Source organism: Argentina silus (assembly GCF_951799395.1).
Source record: "Argentina silus genome assembly, chromosome: 12".
Classification (NCBI taxonomy): domain Eukaryota; kingdom Metazoa; phylum Chordata; class Actinopteri; order Argentiniformes; family Argentinidae; genus Argentina; species Argentina silus.
In genome coordinates, this window is record NC_139666.1 from 15,782,716 (window position 1) to 15,802,715 (window position 20,000).

At 46.3% G+C, this 20,000-nt stretch overlaps 2 protein-coding genes across 2 annotated transcripts in view; one reads left to right on the top strand and one right to left on the bottom strand.

Moving 5' to 3' along the window:
• Positions 1 to 2,369, top strand: part of vwa8 (von Willebrand factor A domain containing 8) — a 52,217-nt gene extending 49,848 nt beyond the window's left edge. Inside the window, exon 45 of the mRNA XM_083681446.1 lies at positions 571 to 2,369. Within this exon, the coding sequence (XP_083537572.1) occupies positions 571 to 679 (109 nt within the window). The 3' untranslated portion in view covers positions 680 to 2,369. The remainder of the gene's footprint in view (positions 1 to 570) is intronic.
• A 17,456-nt stretch (positions 2,370 to 19,825) lies between these two features.
• The window catches only part of rgcc (regulator of cell cycle), a 6,021-nt gene continuing 5,846 nt past the window's right edge, over positions 19,826 to 20,000 (bottom strand). Inside the window, exon 5 of the mRNA XM_083682506.1 lies at positions 19,826 to 20,000. This exon is cut by the window's right edge and continues 503 nt beyond it. The gene's annotated coding sequence lies outside the window, so the exon portion shown is untranslated.

Sequence of the window (20,000 nt, forward strand, 5' to 3'; positions counted from 1 at the left end):
GCTTAGGGGACAAGGGGACATTCCTCCTTGACAGTGGCTGGAGTGGAGCTGAACTGTCACTGTTAAAACCTCTGGGATTTAAACAGCAGTCTTTTTCTGACCGTGCTTAAAGGGCATACGAGAATGAGAAAGAGGGAGAGGAGAGGAGGAGAGGAGAGGAGAGGGGAGGAAGGGGTGAAGTCAGTGAAAGGATTTGAGTGAACTCAGCTCTTAGTCCTGTTCCCAAGCCCCTGGATGAATGACAGCTATTGTCTCTCTCTCTCTCTCTCTCTCTCTGGTTCATGGAAACGTCACACACTATCTACAAGTGTCCTTTCTATCTCTCTATCTCCATATTTAAAGGCTGTGTTCTGTCATCTATTGAAAACACTGTCTGTGGGACTTATTTTGGTTTTCCGTTTTCTGTCTGAGAATTTTATCAATAGAAGGTCACTTTCCACTTTATATACTGTATGTATAACCCCTCTCTCTCTCTCTCTCTCTCTCTCCCTCTCTCTCTCTCTCTCTCTCCCCCTCCCCCCCCTCTCTCTCTCTCCCTCTCTATTTCCCTCCCACTCTTTCTCTCTCCAGACTCCAGAAGACCCTGCCAGCAGGCAGATCCTTTGTTGCCATGGACACCAAGCAGATCCCCCAAATCCTCCAGCAGATCTTCACATCCACTATGCTGTCCAGTGCCTAAGACACACACACACACACACACACACACACACACACACACACACACACACTTCCAGTGCAACACACACACACACACACACACACACACACACACACAGACAGACACACAAGCACACACACGCGCAAACGCAAATCCCGATTCATATAGACTCTTGAGATCACAAGAACTGTATCACCAAGACAGTGACTGAGTTCATAAACAATGTGTCCTTAACTTTAGCCTATCATATACAACACTACCAGGACTACCAGTATAACACTCTCCCTCAGATAGGAGTATACTGGTCTGCAGGTACCTTCAGTTAGACAGGAATGTCAATCATTTCACTGAACTGTCTGTAAAATACTGATATGTGTGAGTGCCTGAGCTCAGTGATGTAGTGCTACTTTAAAGTAGTGTCCCAGGGAAATGTGTCATGTAGACCAATAGCTTTGCTCTCTAACTTCACCATGAAGTGACATAACAATGGTGACAGTGTGAATGCTTGTGACACCTGTCCTTGTCCCCACAGTGAGATCAAACAGACAGCCAGTAGGAAAGAGAAGGGACTTTGTCAGTCGTGTGGGATGTTTGTCGGGGATGTTTTCGGCAGTTCCCTGACGCATGCATACTCACAAACACAGGGGGTAGGGGGTGGAAGGGTGAACTTGAGAGAGCCTTTCTGTGCTGACTTCTCTGGTGCCCTTTGACACACACAGGATGGACGGTACTTACGCAGCTCCTGTCACTTACACACACACACACGCACGCACACACACACACGTACACACATGGCGACTGACACTAACTTGGCTCCTGTGGAATGCTGCGACTGTGACCGGGGAGTTTCCCACCTGACTGCACACGCTCTTTTAAGACAGCCGCTGTTGCACAAACCCCTGCTGTGTGTCTTTTCCTGTGTGCGTGTGCGTGTGCGTGTGCGTGTGCGTGTGCGTGTGTGTTTGAGTCTTCCTGTACTTCATCTATGTCAACAAACTCAGCCCTTTCCTTCCTGACCATTGGACCTTGTGACGCCCGGTCGTCTTCTCAGCCCCGCGAGGAATCTGGGCTCTCATTACAGGATCCCCCCTCACACACACACACACACACACACACACACACACACACACACACACACACACACACACACACACACACACCTCTTTGATAGGCAACAGGCGGTGTTGCTGGGGAGAAAGTGTCTCTGTAATTTGTGTGTGTGCGTGCGTGTGTGTGCGTGTGTGTGTGTGTGTGTGTGTGTGCGCATGCATCATGAGCAGCAGTGCACATGTGTGGACGACATACTCTATCGCTTTCACACAGCATTGGCCACTCAATAACCTTTCTCTCTCCACCTCCTCTCATGTGATGGAGGGATGGCCCTGCTTTCACTCTGACCCTGTTTGTTTGTTTGTTTATTTGTGTGTGTGTGTGTGTGTGTGTGTGTGCACGTGTGCGTGCGTGTGTGCGTGTGTGTGAGACAGCTTGTGTAGGCTATGAAGACCGACAACAGTTCTGTATGTGTGATATCTTGCGTTATGATTCTAGATACCATTTTAATTCCTAACACTGCTGCTGTATTTTATTTGATTGTAACATTTGATGTTTGTTTCATGGTACTGTTATGATTTGTTTCCATGTGTTTTAATGGATTAAAATGGTATACATATGTACAAAGCCAAGCTAAATTAAAGTATACATAATCATGGTACTCCTGTGTCTGCTGGATGTGAGATTATTATTTGAACCACAAAGTGAGTAATGTGTTATGACTAGCCCATTGTCCGGCCAGTTGTCACGCATTGTTCTAGAGACCAGGAGCCCCTTTTTTCTGGGAATCGGGGTAGTTCTTAGAACACGCAGTTCTTGGGGGTAGTTCTTAGAACACACAGTTCTTGGGGGTAGTTCCATGCAATCAGTATCACACTATGAGCCTCAGCCTCAGCCCTGTCCCCCAGTCTCAGCCAAGCTCTGTCCCCCAGCCTCAGCCTCAGCCCTGTCCCCCAGTCTCAGCCCTCCTCCCCCAGCCTCAGCCTCAGCCTCAGTCCTATCCCCCAGCCTCAGCCTCAGCCCTGTCCCCCAGTCTCAGCCCTGTCCCCCAGCCTCAGCCTCAGCCTCAGCCTCAGCCCTATCCCCCAGCCTCAGCCTCAGCCCTGTCCCCCAGTCTCAGCCCTCCTCCCCCAGCCTCAGCCTCAGCCTCAGCCCTATCCCCCAGCCTCAGCCTCAGCCCTGTCCCCCAGTCTCAGCCCTCCTCCCCCAGCCTCAGCCTCAGCCTCAGCCTCAGTCCTGACCCCCAGCTTCAGCCTCAGTCCTGACCCCCAGCCTCAGCCTCAGCCCTATCCCCCAGCCTCAGCCTCAGCCCTGTCCCCCAGTCTCAGCCCTGTCCCCCAGCCTCAGCCTCAGCCTCAGCCTCAGCCTCAGCCTCAGCCTCAGTCCTGACCCCCAGCTTCAGCCTCAGTCCTGACCCCCAGCCTCAGCCCAACCCAACCCCTTCTGCAGACCCTACACCATTCCTTTGTCTGCTCTAGCAGGAGTGCTGTAGATGTAATGCCATGTCTCTGTCAGTGGCCTCTCCTCTACAAGGCAGTTTTTTGACCCACTGTTTATCACCCTGGTGTAACAATGACAAATTGACTTAGAATGACTAACACACACACAATGACTAAGCAGACACTGTTGTAATGCACACCTGGTCTTGCTATTTTTACCCCAGTTCCTAATTACAATAGAGAGATAGGGTGTCTAGACGTGTGGGATGTTATATGGCCAGTCATTGATAGGGGTGTGTGTGTGTGTGTGTGTGTGTGTGTGTGTGTGTGTGTGTGTGGGTGTGGGTGTGGGTGTGGGTGTGGGTGGGTGTGTGTGTGTCAGTCACAGTGTTTGTGATTGTGTGGAAATGACGAGGAATTTAGACTACTGTGTTCCTAGGGTTATGAGGCCTCCCCTTGATTAAAACATACACACACACACACACACCTCTGTTGAAATGTCAGCTCTGGTTCATCATATTTGAGTCAGGATTCTGAGAGTCTGAGAATCATTTTGTTACAAACTTCACAAACAGCCAACTACATTCCATTAACAGAGATAGAGTGGTAATCAAGTTGTTTTGTCAACATTTGACCTCTATTTGTGTTGACTGTTATGGTTGGAGCTGTATATTTTCCGGTGTCGGAGACAACCGGACAGCTCTCTAGGACAGGGTCAGTGTGTGATGGGATGGAGGACAGTGAGACTCTCTCTCACACACACACAGTGGGACTCGTCTCTCTCTCCCTTAGGGGTCTCGTGCAGTAGTATTGATCACTACAGTTGTGGAAGGACAAACAGGGAGTGATTGATCAGGGTGATTGATCACTGGTAACCATTGAAACCCAGTGGTTGGAATAGAATAGATTGTCGGGCCGCAACCTGCAATCTAGCTGCAATTGTCTGCTGTCTGGTAGATACTGTATCGGACCAGTAGAAATATGGAGTTTGAGAGAGTTAGGTGTGTTGTTTTTTATGCATGCCAGCAAAGTATGTTTTGTGTTAATTCTTGCAAGCATGTGTGTGTCATGTGTGCTTTTATGAGCCTGTTTGCTGTATGGGCTTGTGTGTGTTTTGTGTGTGTGTGTGTGTTTTGTGTGTGTGTATTTCCTGATGGTAATCATAGTGAATTCAGAGAAAAAGGAAACTCAAAAGGAGAAGGAAGTAATGATGTCACCCCCCCAGTAACAAGCGCCAAAACACAGAAAGGCAAGCATACAGTAGGATTCTGAGAAACGCTTTGGGAAACTTCACCTTAGTTCTGCTGCTGGAGGTAAACAACTGAAAAGAAACACATACACACCCACACACACAATTTAGATTCGTCGTCCACACTGACAGGGGACAGGAGGCAGCAGCACCAGTACTTTATGGCTGATTCATTAGGCAGTAATGACAGCTCTGCCATAATAACCCTCACTAATCACCACCGTGTGTGTGTGTGTGTGTGTGTGTGTGTGTGTCTTTACTACTGAGACCCTTAACTCTCAGACTGATTGGGGAAAGAGAAGATACGTTCTCTTACACACACACAGCCCACCTTACACCTGGTGCTGGCAGATGACCTCACAGGTAGGGCTAAATGTCGGAGAGAGACATGAGATCTACATTTCACTGCATTCACACACACACACACACACACACACACACACACACACACACACAATTTCAATTTCAGTCATCCACACAGGAGACAGGAGGCAGCAGCACCAGTACTTTATGGCTAATTCATTAGTTTCAACACACACACTGCCCACCTGACACCTGTCTCTGACAGACTCTCATTGAGATGTACACTTGACCGTAAGATGAGGCTTATGAGCCATGCTGCTGACAGACACTCTGCCGTAAGGAGAGACAGACATACTACTGGTGGTGACAGACAGACCTCCATAAAGACCACATTATCAGACCAGGTTTCAGCACATTATTCAGATAGCTGCATTAAGAGTTAGGCGTACAGTATGTAGCTGTTCCCTAGTATTATATCTCTCTGCATGTAAGACTGTGTAGTCAACCAAGCAGTTAAGTCATTAACATAGAGCACCCAGTGGAAAAGTCATTCTGTTAACCGAACCCCCCAGGTGTGGTTACTTAATAACTTTGGTTAGCATAGCTGTCACCCTCAGGAATATTCCCAACCAAGAGGAGATAGACACACAAACACAGGACTGGAGTTCACCTCAGCCACATGACCACACTCCTGTTACTGTGTGTGTGTGTGTGTGTGTGTGTGTGTGTGTGTGTGTGTGTGTGTGTGTGTGTGTGAGAGTAAGCGAGCGAGTGTGTGTGAGTGAGAGAGGAGATATACAGACATGCATACAGGACAGGAGTTTACCTCAGCCACATGACCGCTCTCCTGTTACAAACACGCAAGTGTGCGTGTTCGGATGCGTATGCGTATCCGTATCCTTGTGTGTATGCGTGTGTGTGTGTGTGTGTGTGTGTGTGTGTGTGTGTGTGTGTGTGTGCATAATTTGTGTTTGGTTTGTATACAGAACTGCAGGGCAGTGTAAGCCTGAGATACACACACATTGGAAACAAATGGGAAACATCGTCTCTTGAAGTTGATGCATCTCCCTCTTCTCTGATGTCAGTTCCACTCCACACCACTCATATGCATACTCACGGTCATACTCACAGCTGGAGGTTGGCCTTAGACCATGCGGTTCTAACAATGGCTCCAGTCATGAGACTCATCAGGCTCAATGCAACATGACCAACATGTTCCTCTTCTGTCTCAGCTCTGCTGCCAATTGGCCCTATCCTGTTGTCTTACATCATCCAGAGGATGTGTTGTCCCCTGTGCTTCTGTGGTTGGTCCTGTGGTCAGTGAGTAGGATACTGTCGTCCATGACAACATCAACAACTGTTCTACAGTATCTCAGCATAACGTTGTTTTGTTTAATCATCTCCATGTCAATTCCAAAACAGCTCTTTATCACAGGAGTGACAATTTATCCGATCAGTTCATGATATTCCGTGACAGCATCTCATTTCCCAGGAGTGAGAACAGTACATAACAGCACACTCATAACACACAATGTTTGCATTATACTATAGTACAGCATGTACTGTAGTATGCAGGGACAGTATACAAATGCAATACACTGTATGTGTATCTGCCAAACTATGTGCATGTGTGGACGTAGGTCTCAATCCAGCACTAGGGCCTCTGACAGAGTGGTGATAATCCCCCCCCCCCCTCTCTCTCTCTCTCTCTCTCTCTCTCTCTCCCTCCCTCTCTCCTTCCCTCTCTCTGTGTGTCAATGTGCTGATTTATGGAGTCACGCTGGTTGACATCCCCTTAGACAGGACTAAGTGTTTGTCAGGCAGGTATGGTCACACAGGGCAGGCGCAACTCTCTCTCTCTCTCTCACACACACACACACACACACACACACACACACACAGCAGGCCTAGGGCTGTAGGGGAAACATTACATTACTAACAGAATCTCATGCCTTGGATACATTGCTGAGTCTTTCCCCTCAGCTGACCCTGTAGGGTCACTCTTTGAAGAACCCCTTTGGGTTCCATGTTGAACCCTTTTGGGTTCTATGTTGAACCCTTTCCACAGACGATTCTAAATGGAACCCAAAGGGGTTCTTCAAAGGGTGCCCCTACAGGGACAACTGAAGAACCCTTATTTTGAGTGTAGATGTCTCTTCATGTTGTGATAGAGTACAGTCTTCTGAATACACATCTGCTGTCATTCCTGCAGACAGTGATTGACAGTGGAATGTCTTCTTGGAGGTGATCCTCTTCTCTTTAAACACAGTCACTAATTCCATTCCCTGCCTGCCTGGTGTTGTGTGCAAAACATCTGCCTGCCTTGGACAGAGTGACACGTCTTTGGGTTGGAGGTTACAGTGTGCTACATTACACTCACACACACACACACACACACACACACACACACACACACACACACACACACTGATTCGTTTTGCAGATTCTTCAGTTCTGTTTTCCTCGCCTCCCTCCTCTCTCTCTCCCTTTCTCTCATTCTTTCCCTCCTCCTCCTTCTCTCGTCCTTCTCTTTCTCACACCCCCTTGTCCAGCTGGTCTGGTAATACCTCTCTCTCTCTCTCTCTCCCCCCCTCTCTCTCTCTCTCTCTCTCTCTCTCTCTCTCTCCCCCCAGCCTTGGCACCAACACACCCAGCTGTGTTCCAGTGTCTCAGTGAAGGATAATGCTGATAATACAGGCTAGTGGAGATTAATGTTCCTCCTGCATTCCTCTGATATTATGGTGCTGCTGGGTCCTACTCAGCCTGTCAACCTCACTACCATGAATGCTGCCTGTCTGTCTCTCTGTCTGTCTGACCACAACACAGCCGCTTATTGTGTGTTATTGCTTAAAATAAAAAACGGAAATAAATCTTGAACCCTCTTTTTAGAGTGTTGAAAAGCCACATGTATTTCAAGAATTATGTATTAGCCCCACATGACCTTGAAAGTCCCTCTAGGCAGAGCGTTTCGTAAGCTCTCTGTCTCTCCTAAATCAATAAGTAAGAAGTACAGAAACACAGTAAACAGTGTTTTACGTTTGATGTTACAGGAATAATATTTAGATGTAAGGTGGAGTTATAAGCAGTGGTGGGCGGGTGGGTGGGTGCGTTGGACTAAACACTGGCTCCCAGAGAAACACCACAGGACTGGAAAACATGTAGCGTGCGTGCGTGCGTCAGTCCATCCCTCCGTCTCTGTCTGTCTGTCTGTCTGTCTGTCTGTCTGTCTGTCTGTGTGTGTGTGTGTGTGTGTGTATGTGTGCGTGCGGGTGTGTCCGTGTGCATCCGTGTGCATTTGTGTGTGTGTGTGTGTCTTGTGAACCTTAACACACAACAGAGACCAGGAAGTGCACTTGAGGCTTGAAGCTGAACCTGTTTTGGGAAAACAAGGGAAGACGTTTTTCCTCTCCTTCCCAAACCCTGCCCTGGAAATGGCTACCACTCTGATGTGATCAGCAGAAGCCAGATGTTTTCCTTCTTCTCTAATGGCAATTGATAATATTTTTCTACAGACTAATAGTCCATGAAATTACACCCAGGGAGTTAGTTCAATCAAACTCTGTACAACACAAACATGGATTTCCTCTTTGCTGCTTACTGAGCCAGAGTCTCTCAAAGCCTTCTTTTATGTACACTAGACCTAATCCCAGACTGGGAGAGTTAATAGTCCTTATTAGTGGTGCTACTATGATACGTCATTCCTGTGTGACTGTGGCTCGATTGACTGTGGTATTTTAGTCATTCTTGTGTGTCTATGTCTAGGTATGTGTCTCAGTAGACCTAATGAACTCATACCTGAGCAGTCTGGAGGAGCTACAGTACAGTAAGCCCCCTGACTGTAAACGGGGCACAGTCAGAACCCCTTTACTCATCAGAAGTCCAACTGCAGCCTCAGACTTAATCTGTTATAACCATTGACACAAGGAGACAGTAAAACTAACCTAGCCCTAGCCCTAAACCTATCCCTAACTCTAGCTCTAATACTACCCTTATCCCTATCCCTAATCCTAACCCTAGCCCTAGCCCCCTCCCAAACCCTAGTCCTAATCCTAACACATCTGCAAGTATATTTTGGACAGTGTAGAGGAGGTTTGTCTGGTTTAACCCATAGCCAATACCTTGGTGATCCTTTAAGCTATGAGGATGTTTATGATGACAGTGTTTGGTACCAAAGTGAGCTTGTCTTCCTCTAGAGCACTGAGTTTTGACCTGACAATGTGTTTGGATCCTTGTATCCTGATTTATCATAGATTATCTCTCTGTTCTGACTATCCTGTTTAGCTCAGAGGCTTCTGTTGTGCTAATATGAGTTAGAATCCCTTTTTACATATACTCTACAGGATAATTTACTGTTCATGCCAAGTGCTGAGAGTCCAACATGAGCCTGAAGCGTGCAGAGTCTTGTTTTTGACTCTCCTTGGCCTTCTCTGTCTCCTTGTCTTTATTCATGTTACGAGGGAGAGATGACGGAATTATAGAACACATCTCTGCCTGCGGAGGAGGGATGTTCCAACGTGACGGGATGTATTATCCTACTATATCACAGTAGAAGATATATTGTAGAGTGTGTTTCAGGTTATCACAAAGTTCAAGAGGGTAAAATATTGTATTCAGCTTTGGCTGAAAATAATTTATAATATTGATGTCCAGAGCAGAGGCATACACACCTGCACCAAACACACACACAGAGCCAGCTGTATTTGCTTTGTATATTAAAATAACCACAGGTTCACACTCCTTCACATAACCTCTCCTTTGCTAATTTACGAAAATATCATGGATAAGTGTACAGCTATTATAACAGATGAAAGGGTGTCCTCAGGGTCCTTGAGGGGTCGAGGGGGTGGGTCTTCACCCTTAGGCCCATCGCTAATGCTGAAGTCCTGGGCAGGTTAGGAATCATCCCAAACCAAGTGGCCATCCCCAAACTCATAAATATTACTGTACACTGCTAACTCTCTAGCTGTGAGCAACAGTGGTAGTGGGTGCAGAAACCCAGGGTGTGGCTCTCTCTCCTGGCCTGGCTGAGTTGATGAGTGGGTATAGTAATGCTGTTGACAGGTGATCATTAATATCAGGCCCTAGGCTGGTCTGGGTACCAGGGGGGCACAGGGTGAGGGTGGTGGTGATGGTGCCAACATGTCGCCCATTACAATTCTACATCTCAAACCGAGCGTGCTGAACTCATATCTCTGGCTCTGGCTAATGCTATTGACAGGTGCTAATTATCAGAGACTGGGCTGGGCTGGGCTGGGCTGGGCTGGGCTGGGCTGGGCTGGGCTGGGCTGGGCTGGGCTGGGCTGGGCTGGGCTGGCCTATAAGCCCCACGGGAGGTGGCTGGACAGGGCAAGCACAGGCTCTACAAGGTCTCTATCTCCCGTGCTGTCAGCCCCACCCCTCCCTAGCCCCTTATCATTCGGACAATGAGTACAGTCAATTAACAGCTTTAGAGATATTAGGGACACACCACTAGGCAGGGGCAGCTGTGCCAAAGCAGAACTCACTGTGTACTGGTGTGTGTGTGTGTGTGTGTGTCCACTGAAGCATGGTCATATAGTGACAGCCGTGAGTGTGTCTGTGAGCTAACATTGCTTGGTCTGTAGATGAGCTGAGACTCTCTCTCTCTCCCTCCAGGGTTCTAATGGCATAGAGAATCTGGTCACGTGTAAACCTGGACTAAATGAAAGGGTGCTGATCCTTAACTAAACACACACACACACACACACACACACACACACACACACACACACACACACACACACACACACACACACACACACACACCTCTAACCTGGCCCTGGCCAGAGGGGTGGGAGGGAGAGAAGAGGCTGGAATGGTAGAGTGAAGGAGAAGAGGGCGAGACAAAGAGACAGATCCACCTACTAAACCTGGGAGGAGGAGTGGGAAAGAGAGAGGGAGAGGGGGTAAAGGAGTGGAAGGGAGTGTAGACAGAGAGAGGGTAGATAGGGAAAAGGGAAGTCGTTTAAAGGAGAGGATGGGGAGTAGGGGTGGGGGTGGGTGGAGAGGTTCAGCGAAGGAAATTGATGGCAGGAAAGGAGGGTAAAAGATGGATGGAGGGAAGGAGAGATTGAAACAGAAGGATGGGAGGAGGTGTTTAAACAGAGGGAGAGCTAGGACAACAGGCTAGGACAACAGGCTAGGACAACAGGCTAGGACAACAGGCTAGGACAACAGGCTAGGACAACAGGCTGGGACAACAGGCTAGGACAACAGACTAGGACAACAGGCTGGGACAACAGGCTGGGACAACAGACTAGGACAACAGGCTGGGACAACAGGCTAGGACAACAGACTAGGACAACAGGCTGGGACAACAGGCTAGGACAACAGGCTGGGACAACAGGCTAGGACAACAGGCTGGGACAACAGGCTGGGACAACAGGCTAGGACAACAGGCTAGGACAACAGGCTAGGACAACAGGCTAGGACAACAGACTAGGACAACAGGCTAGGACAACAGGCTGGGACAACAGGCTGGGACAACAGGCTGGGACAACAGGCTAGGACAACAGGCTAGGACAACAGGCTAGAACAACAGGCTGGGACAACAGGCTAGGACAACAGGCTAGGACAACAGGCTAGGACAACAGGCTAGAACAACAGGCTAGGACAACAGGCTAGGACAACAGGCTAGGACAACAGGCTAGGACAACAGACTAGGACAACAGGCTGGGACAACAGGCTGGGACAACAGGCTAGGACAACAGGCTAGAACAACAGGCTGGGACAACAGGCTAGGACAACAGGCTAGAACAACAGGCTGGGACAACAGGCTAGGACAACAGGCTAGGACAACAGGCTAGGACAACAGGCTGGTTGGTTCTTGCTGTTTTATCTCAGCATCTGTTTAGAACTTAATTATTAACGATGAGTCCTTCTGTCTGATAAAATGATCTTGTGCATTTATATCTCCATATAATTTAATTTCTTCAAAAATGCTTCATAGGCATGTATTGAGTATATTCTGTGCCTTTTGATTATTATTTTTTTTACATATTGAAAATGAAGGGAAATTACAAAATTAAACTCTAGAAATTATTATAATTAGAACCTTTATTTAACCAGGAAAAAAGTCTCATTGAGATTAAAAATCTCTTTTACAAGAGTGTCCTGGCCAAGACAGGCAGCAGCACAATTGACAGGGTTGCAGATATAAACAAAATAAAATAAAATAAAAAAAGATATATAACAATTTACAATGAAAATAAATAATAAATTACAGAATCAAAAATATTCATCAATATTCATCAATATTCGTCACAAGTCATCAACATCAGGGATCAAACAGGGGCATTATGAATCAGCCAAAACATCTCCTGCCAGATGTGCCTGCCTCAATACCACATGATCCACAGTATCAAAGCCTTAGATAAATCAATGAAAAGGGCTGCACAATGTTGCTCGTTGTCTAAAGATTCAATAAAATCATTTACTACTTTTAGGGCCGATGTAGTGCTGTGTTTTTTCCTAAAACCTGGTTGAAAATCAGATAAGACATTATTAGTAGATAAGAACTCTTTCAGTTGTTCACTCACAAGGGATTCCAGAACGTTAACCAGGACAGACAATTTGGAGATGGAGATGGGCCTGTAATTGTTTAAGACTGTCGGGTCACAACCTTTCAACTGGGGAAGAACAAAGGCAGATTTTCATATAAGAGGAATTTCGTGTCCAGGGAGAGATGTGTCAAAGGAGGTTCGATAAAATCAGCTGCTAGCTTTAGAAAGTAAGGCTCCAAGTTATCAGGACCTGCTGATTTTCTAGTGTCTAAAAGTTTGAGGGCTTTATGCACCTCTGAGACTGTAACTGGATTAAAACTAAAGAACAAACAGTAGGAGAATTCTCATGAGTAATGTTGAGAGAGTCAAACAAGGAACCAGAGGCAATGAAATGCTCATTAAAACAACAAAGCATTGTGGCCTTATCAGAGATTTGATGTGAGTTCTTAACAATGCATGGAGGAAGCTCTACGCCATTTTTATTTCCAGCTAAGGATTTAATAGTCTTCCAAAATTTCAAGGGATTGTTTAGATTGTTTGAAGTTTCGGTGCGGAAATGGTCAGCTTTGGCTTTTCTCATTGCAACTGTGTATGTGTTGCGCAGTCGGCTGAAAAGCAGCCAGTCTGAATCAAGACTTGTTCTCCTGGCTTTTGCCCATGCCACATTGCGCTCGTGAAGTGAGTTGGATAAATCTGGAGTGAACCATGCATTGTTTCGGCCTTTTACTCTGAACCTTCTGAGGGGAGCATGCTTGTCGACAATTTCAGTAAAACCGTAATAAAATAATTTCCTGGCATTTTCAACGTCAGCAATAAAGTTAATTTTCTCCCAATCATAGTAAAACAGGTCATGAAAAACCCCTTGTTCCATAAAATGTTTCATGTCACGCTTTATAATGATGCATGGCTTGGTTTTGGGAATTTTTGTATTTCTAACTGTGGCAACAACACAGTGGTCACTAATTTCATCATTTGCGAATACAGAAGCAGCTGTGTATTTATGAAGAACATTGGTTAGGATTAGATCAATTAGAGATGATTTAGCGAGTCACAATAAGCTTTAAGATCATCAGACACTGGTTGTAGCCAGTTCCAGTTTAGATCTCCAATAACTACAATTTCATTAAAATTCAGTCCTGATAGAAGCTGCATTAAAGAGGGTAGAGCACCGCTGACAGCTGAAGGTGTCCTATAGCAACCAACAACAGTAATATGGAGAGTTTTAGAGACCTCAAGATCAAGAGCTAAAAATTCTAATTGCTTACTCACTGATTAGAGAGAAGCACATTCACGTGAAACTTACTTTTGATAAAGATTGCAACACCCACAACCCTTTTGGGTCAATCAGTCCCATATACATTATAACCATCAATGCTAATGTCCTTGTTCAGAACAAATTTGCTTAGCCAAGTTTCAGATAAAACAATTACATCAGCATCAGTTGAGTGTGCCCAAATGCGAATCATATCCATTTTAGCGATCAAACTGCATACATTCAAATGGATACCCCTAGAAATGCCCCTATTGACACACATCACAAGACACAGTTGTTGTTTTCTTCATTTTGAAAGGCCACACAGAAATGTACACCATCAACACATTACTGTGACTACATTTTGAACATATTTGCAGATTTTGATGTGGTAATGAGAAAGGTTTAATTTGTTTACCAATGAAAGAAGAGGTTATCTGTTCAACCGCACGAGGGGAGGAACTGAGGTCGAGTGTAATTAAAAAGGCATTTACGGAAGAACAGCTTGTCTTTCACTGGCAGGCCCAGGGCGTGCTCAACTGGGCCCCCCTCCATGTCGCAGACCCTTAATCGGAGTGGAAGGACGTTGCCCTCAGACATTGATCTACCGTCGGTTTTACATGTTCTCCCCCTGTGGTGAAGGTTAGGATTTGCGGCGTAAGCTGATCCTAGTTCTCTGCTGAGGTCAATTTACTACCCAGAGCCCCCAGGCCTTATCTGCATTCATGCTGTCTTTGACTAGCCTTTCTCTTTCCCCTGGCTCTCTCTCCTGGCCCTCTCTCCTGGCAGTCTTCCCTTCCACACATGGATAAGTGTACAGCAATGAGAGAATCATTGACAGAAGAGAAGGAGGACATTGTAGCATAGCTGATGAGAGCTATTGAGGAACGGAGAAGGAACAAATTGTAACGGAACACTGGATCAGAGACTGCCGAAGAGATAAGGCTGGCTACAGGCCAGACCCTGTCTGATACTATGGAGTATGGCATTGGCACCACAGCCATTACCCACAGTGTTCGTAATGGCATCCTATTTTCCATATACTGTACAGTAGTGTGCCTCTGTCATAACTAGTACATTACATGGGGATTATTTGCCATTTGAGTGCCAACCTCTGTCTCTGTGAGTGTTTCTCTCATATGCATATTCATGATCTAAACAATAAAGGTATTGGCTCATTAACACACAGGGGGGATTGTGTTCCCATCAAACTTTGATTGAAAGGCAGTGACCCCTCTCTGTGTCTGTCTGCCCTCCTCCCATTCTCCCATTCTCCCATTCTCCCATTCTCCCATTCTCTCTCTCTCTCTCTCTTTCTCTCTCTCTCTCTCTCTCTCTCTCTCTCTCTCTCTGTCTCTCTCTCTGTCTCTTTTTCTCTCTTTCTCTCTGAAATGGGAAACAAAGCAAGTTAAATAAACACTACAAAATGTACAGCAAACATTACATACACAACACAAGGCACAGGAAAACAATCAGAAATGACAGCAGGTTAGGAAGTGCAGGTCAGTTTCCACCTCATTTGTGAGCAGTGGGCACCGAGCTTTTCTTCTTTCGAGAGCCAGCTATGGCGACCTCTCTCAATAACAAGGCTATGCTCACTCAGTCTATACATAGTCAAAGCATTTCTTAGCATTGGGTCAGTCACAGTGGTCAGGTATTCTGCCACTGTGAACTCTTGGTTTAGAGCCAGAAAGCAATCCAATGTGTTTAGTTTCCCATATGCTTTTATTTATGTTATTTGTTTTGTTAACGTGTTTGTATGTGTATGCGTGTGTGTGTGTATTTGTATGCGTGTGTTTGTGTGTGTGTGTGTGTGTGTGTGTGTGTGTGTGTGTGTGTGTGTGTGTGTGTAAAACCTAAAACAAGCATTTTGTGTGCGTGCGTGTGTCCGTGCCTGCCTGCTTGTCTGCGTGTGTGTTTTGTTCAGCAGGCCTACACATAGGAGAAGTAGTAGTGCGCTGTGAGGTGGTGAGGTACCTGACCGTTTCTATTGAGATTGTTTCTGTGCCACAGTCAGTATGATGTCAGTCCACTAAAGTCAATGCCTGTCTGTTTAATTGGTTGGAACTCAGTGATTGAAGTTGAAAAATGTGACTGAATTTTTTTTTCAATGCATATGGCATTGAAGGTCATTAAACATCTGTGAATGACGTGTGTGTGCGCACGTGGATTTGTATGTGTGTGTGTGTGCGTGTGTGCGTGCATGTGTGTGTGTGTGTGTATGAAGGTATGAAAGCATAAGATAGGAATAGGAAATGGAGTGTCAGAGAGAGTTATGGATGGAAGTAGGGAAGACCAGAGAGGTAGAGAGGAAATACAGTATAAAGAGACTGAACATTTTATAGAACGTTGGAGATGCTCCAAACAGCAGCCAGCAGTAGGAACAGATGGAACCCAGACAATCCTGTCTGACAATGGAAGAGGAGTGGCCACCGCAGCATATGGCCATCTGGGATCACGCACGCACGCACGCGCAAACACACACACACACACACACACACACACACACACACACACACACACACACACACACACACACACACATATTATTCTCATGGTAATAAATCCCTGACGCCTACAGCCTTGTGTGGTATGATATAGGGGTTTTGTGAGTCAATAGTTCTCCCCTCTTCCTATATCCATGAAGAATAGTGATCAGTAATCTAGTTCCTTTTTCCTTCTCCTTCCTCACTCCATGACCTTTGGCCTGTCCCCCTCTCCTGGCAGTGGGGGGGTCAGAGGTCGTTGGTGACTCCAGGGGTCACAATGGCATGGCTGAATACCAGATGAATAGCTGAAAGTCTGGGGGTTCCATCTCTTTAAATCACTGTGTCCTCACTGTGTGGCCTGCGGGACACATTCCAGACATTCACACATCACACAATGTGTTTCATAGAAGTGGAGGGAATCATCTTTACTACTGTATAAATCAGGGTAATATGTACTAGCTGTAAGTCTGTCTGACATCAGTGTCTGAAATTAAATTGTTTTCAGCCGTTGTGCAGCTCTGGTGAAATTTGCCTGCTCATAAAAATGTAGCTCTTGGCAAAATAACTTTGAGACCCTTGTTTTACATCTTTACGGTGATTGTGTGACACTCTTACCTGATAAAGGCTAATCTCCATCAGTGACTGGATAGAGATGTGTATGTACTGTAGCTAGGGATATGCTGTATGCGTCGAACTGGACTTTCTGTGTCTATTGCCACATTTCCTCCTAACAGTTTTCACTCTGATGGTGGCTCTGGTGATGAGTCATGTGTATCAGGTCATGGCCAGGTCACCTGAGGGGACAGCCCCTGAGTTAGATACTGTACTCTCTCATGGCAACTTTCCAGCCACACACACAAAAGAGAAACTTCCCAGGTCCCAGGGAACAAGACCACCGTTGGACTAATTCAGTGTGTGTGTGTGTGTGTGTGTGTGTGTGTGTGTGTGTGTGTGTGTGTGTGTGTGTGTGTGTGTGTGTGTGTGTGTGTGTGTGTGTGTGTGTGTGTGTGTGAGTGTGTGTCAGTCAACCTCCGAGAGGCAGAGTGAGACAGCTGTGTCCAGATTCCTCGGAGTTACTCAGTGGGCCTAATGCCCTGTGACATCATCAGCCTCCTCCATACAGCATAACATCATGGCCCTGATTCACTGTTCCACCCACATGTGAATTCTCACAGGAGGTCAAAGGGGTTACAACACCACTCTTGATTGGAACCCCATCCTGCACCTGCTGCTGAGACTCCCTTTCAGCTGACGCCATATTCTGAATCATAAATCCTCTGTTGTGTCAGCTCCACGACACCCACGCATTGTTCAGACCTCCCTGTGACCAGAGACAGGCTGGACACTGAGTGTGTGTGTGAGTGTGTATGTGCCTGCTGAAACGTTCAGTGTTTGTGTGTGTGTGTCATCTCCTCCTTTTCTGACTAAAACACCCACATATACAGTACAGCAGAAACACATTTAGGTGTAAAAGCAAGAAATAGCAGCAGATTCAGTGTCATTGCAGCATAGTTGCTTCACAGCACGGTGTGAGTCTACAGTGTGAAGTTCACAAGGATGTTTTGTCAGGTCATAGATGAGTGAAAGTGATGGAACAGAATCATAATTCAAAACGAATGGCCAACTTTAACAACCACAGAACAGAAGATGCACACTGTTTTCAAACTGATCTAACAGTTTAACCAAAGAGGATTTACTGTATAACTGGGTAACATTTCTACTTTCTACTCTCACTCTCAGAGGGAACTGCTGGACAATGTCATCTGCTGAAAGCTTGTAATTATGAGAGCTTCAGTTCAGAGGTCTGAAGAGCCACAGGCCAGTCTGTCATCTATGAACATGAAGCATTGAGATGAATGTTCTGAACCTCACAAGGTTACTGTGCCTGCGAGTGAGCATACACACACACACACACACACACACACACACACACACACACACACACACACACACACACAGCCTGTTTCCCTCCCCTCCTTGGACTGCCAGTGCTGACATCTGGACACCAGTGATCTAAAGACTTCACTGTAAACTGAACCTGATATTTGCCCCACTGTGTAGTTATGTTTCACTGTGATGTGGACGTACACATCTGTGTCTGTCTGAACCTCATCTATTCATAGAATTACTTTATTGACTGAACTATCCTGTCATCCCCAGGATAGGTTGCATGAACATCCTTGCGGTTATACAGTACAACCCTCATCAGACTTGAATATGAATTCAAAATACCAATGTGTCCTGTCCCCTAACCCAATCTGACCATCCCTCTCCTGTCTTCCACCCTCACCCTCTCCAAGCTCCTGTCCTACCCTCCTCTTCCTCACCCACCCTCCCGTATCTCTCCACCACCCCCCCCCCCCCCCCTCACCCCACTTTCCCACACTTCCAGCCCAGTGCCCATGGCCTTCGCTGGGAGCTGGGTTCCCTGCCAAGCCCAGTGCTGCTCTCTGGGCACTCTGCCAAAAAGGTGCCCACTACTGCCAACTGGGAGGGTTGTTTTAGAAGAGAAGGCACCCCAGCCCCAGGGGAACAATGCCCTGTGTCAACATGTCATGCAGCGTTACACCCAGCCCCCCCCTCTCCCTGTCTGGGATGCAGTTGGCTCAGCTGGCCCCCTGTGCCAACTGTACTAAAGAAACAAAATGGAGGGGCGGTGTCTATGCCAGCTTCCTGCTCTGAGATTAACATAGACTGACAGGGACTGCCACTTGTCTGGCCAGGGCCACGTGCAGATGTGAGTGACAGAGAGGAGAGTCCCCAAACTTGTAGACTCACCACAACAAATGGTGGCCCCGCATAGAGGTTGTTATCATACGGTGGACAGTACAGTACTGCTCGGTCACGTTGGGCTCCCTCCCTGCCTGCACCTGCTGTAATACCACTGTGGAGCCTTTAAGGAAGTCTGTCTATGACCAGGGAGGGGATGACCTCTGACCCCAGCAGTCAGCTGACAGGGAGTATCCCCAGTGAAGACCTTCTCCTACCACACCTGCCATTGGGCCAGTGAGGGGGTCACATGCTAATGTGACCTGGCCTGGAAATAGAACCTGACTGTGGTTGCATAACTACTTGCTTTGTTGAGTAGTTAGAATAACGGTCACAAGAGTAGAATAATGGTCACAAGAGCCAGGGGATCTGTAATGTCTATTTCTGTGTGTGTGTGTGTGCGTGTGTGTGTGTGTGTGTGTGTGTGTGTGTGTGTGTGTGTGTGTGTGTGTGTCTCTGTCCCATTAGTAATATATGATGTATGTCTACTTCACTGTGTGACTCTCAGTCATGCGGCAGAAGCTTTCATCTTTCTATAATAGGGATTTCTTGATACCCAATTGTTTGGTTGTTGATGTCATGTACATAATTTGTACAGACTTTCTTCATGTATCTACTGCATTGAGCAGTAGGCAGTTCTGCTGAGTGAGTTGAAAAGGAGACAGAGACAGAAACAGCAGGTCACTGACATCACATGGACAGAGTGACACAGAGAGTGACATAAGGAAGCCAAGATGGTGGCCAGGCAGCTGTCACTCAAAGCTCCCCACTGAGCATCTAATCCCTCTCTACCAGGAAGTAGCTCTTCAGATTCTCAGACAGATTTGTTGTAAGGGTGAACATGTTCTATCAAATACATGGGATATGCGGCTGTATTGTAGAAGAGACAGCCAGGTTGTGTTTGGGTCATACTGTATGAACATGTTACACAATGGAATTGTTCAGGTCTAGAACAAAGAACAATGGCTGATTGGTGCTTTGAAAGGGAAACCAGGCATGGAGGAAATAAAGAGAAGAGGCATGTTTTAAAAGAACAATATTTCATTTTAATATAATCTCTGGGAAACATTAGCTGTATTAAATACATTGTATTGCTTTCCAGTTTTTCAGGGTGATTTAAGATTTAAGTTCACATTCGTTAGAAGCATGAAACCAGCTTAACTCCAGTCAACAAGTGTAAAACCTAAAGCTGACCAAAGAGGCTCTTAATACCAAGGCAATATAATTTGAAACAATTACTATTTACATAAGATACAAAAATATATTTCACA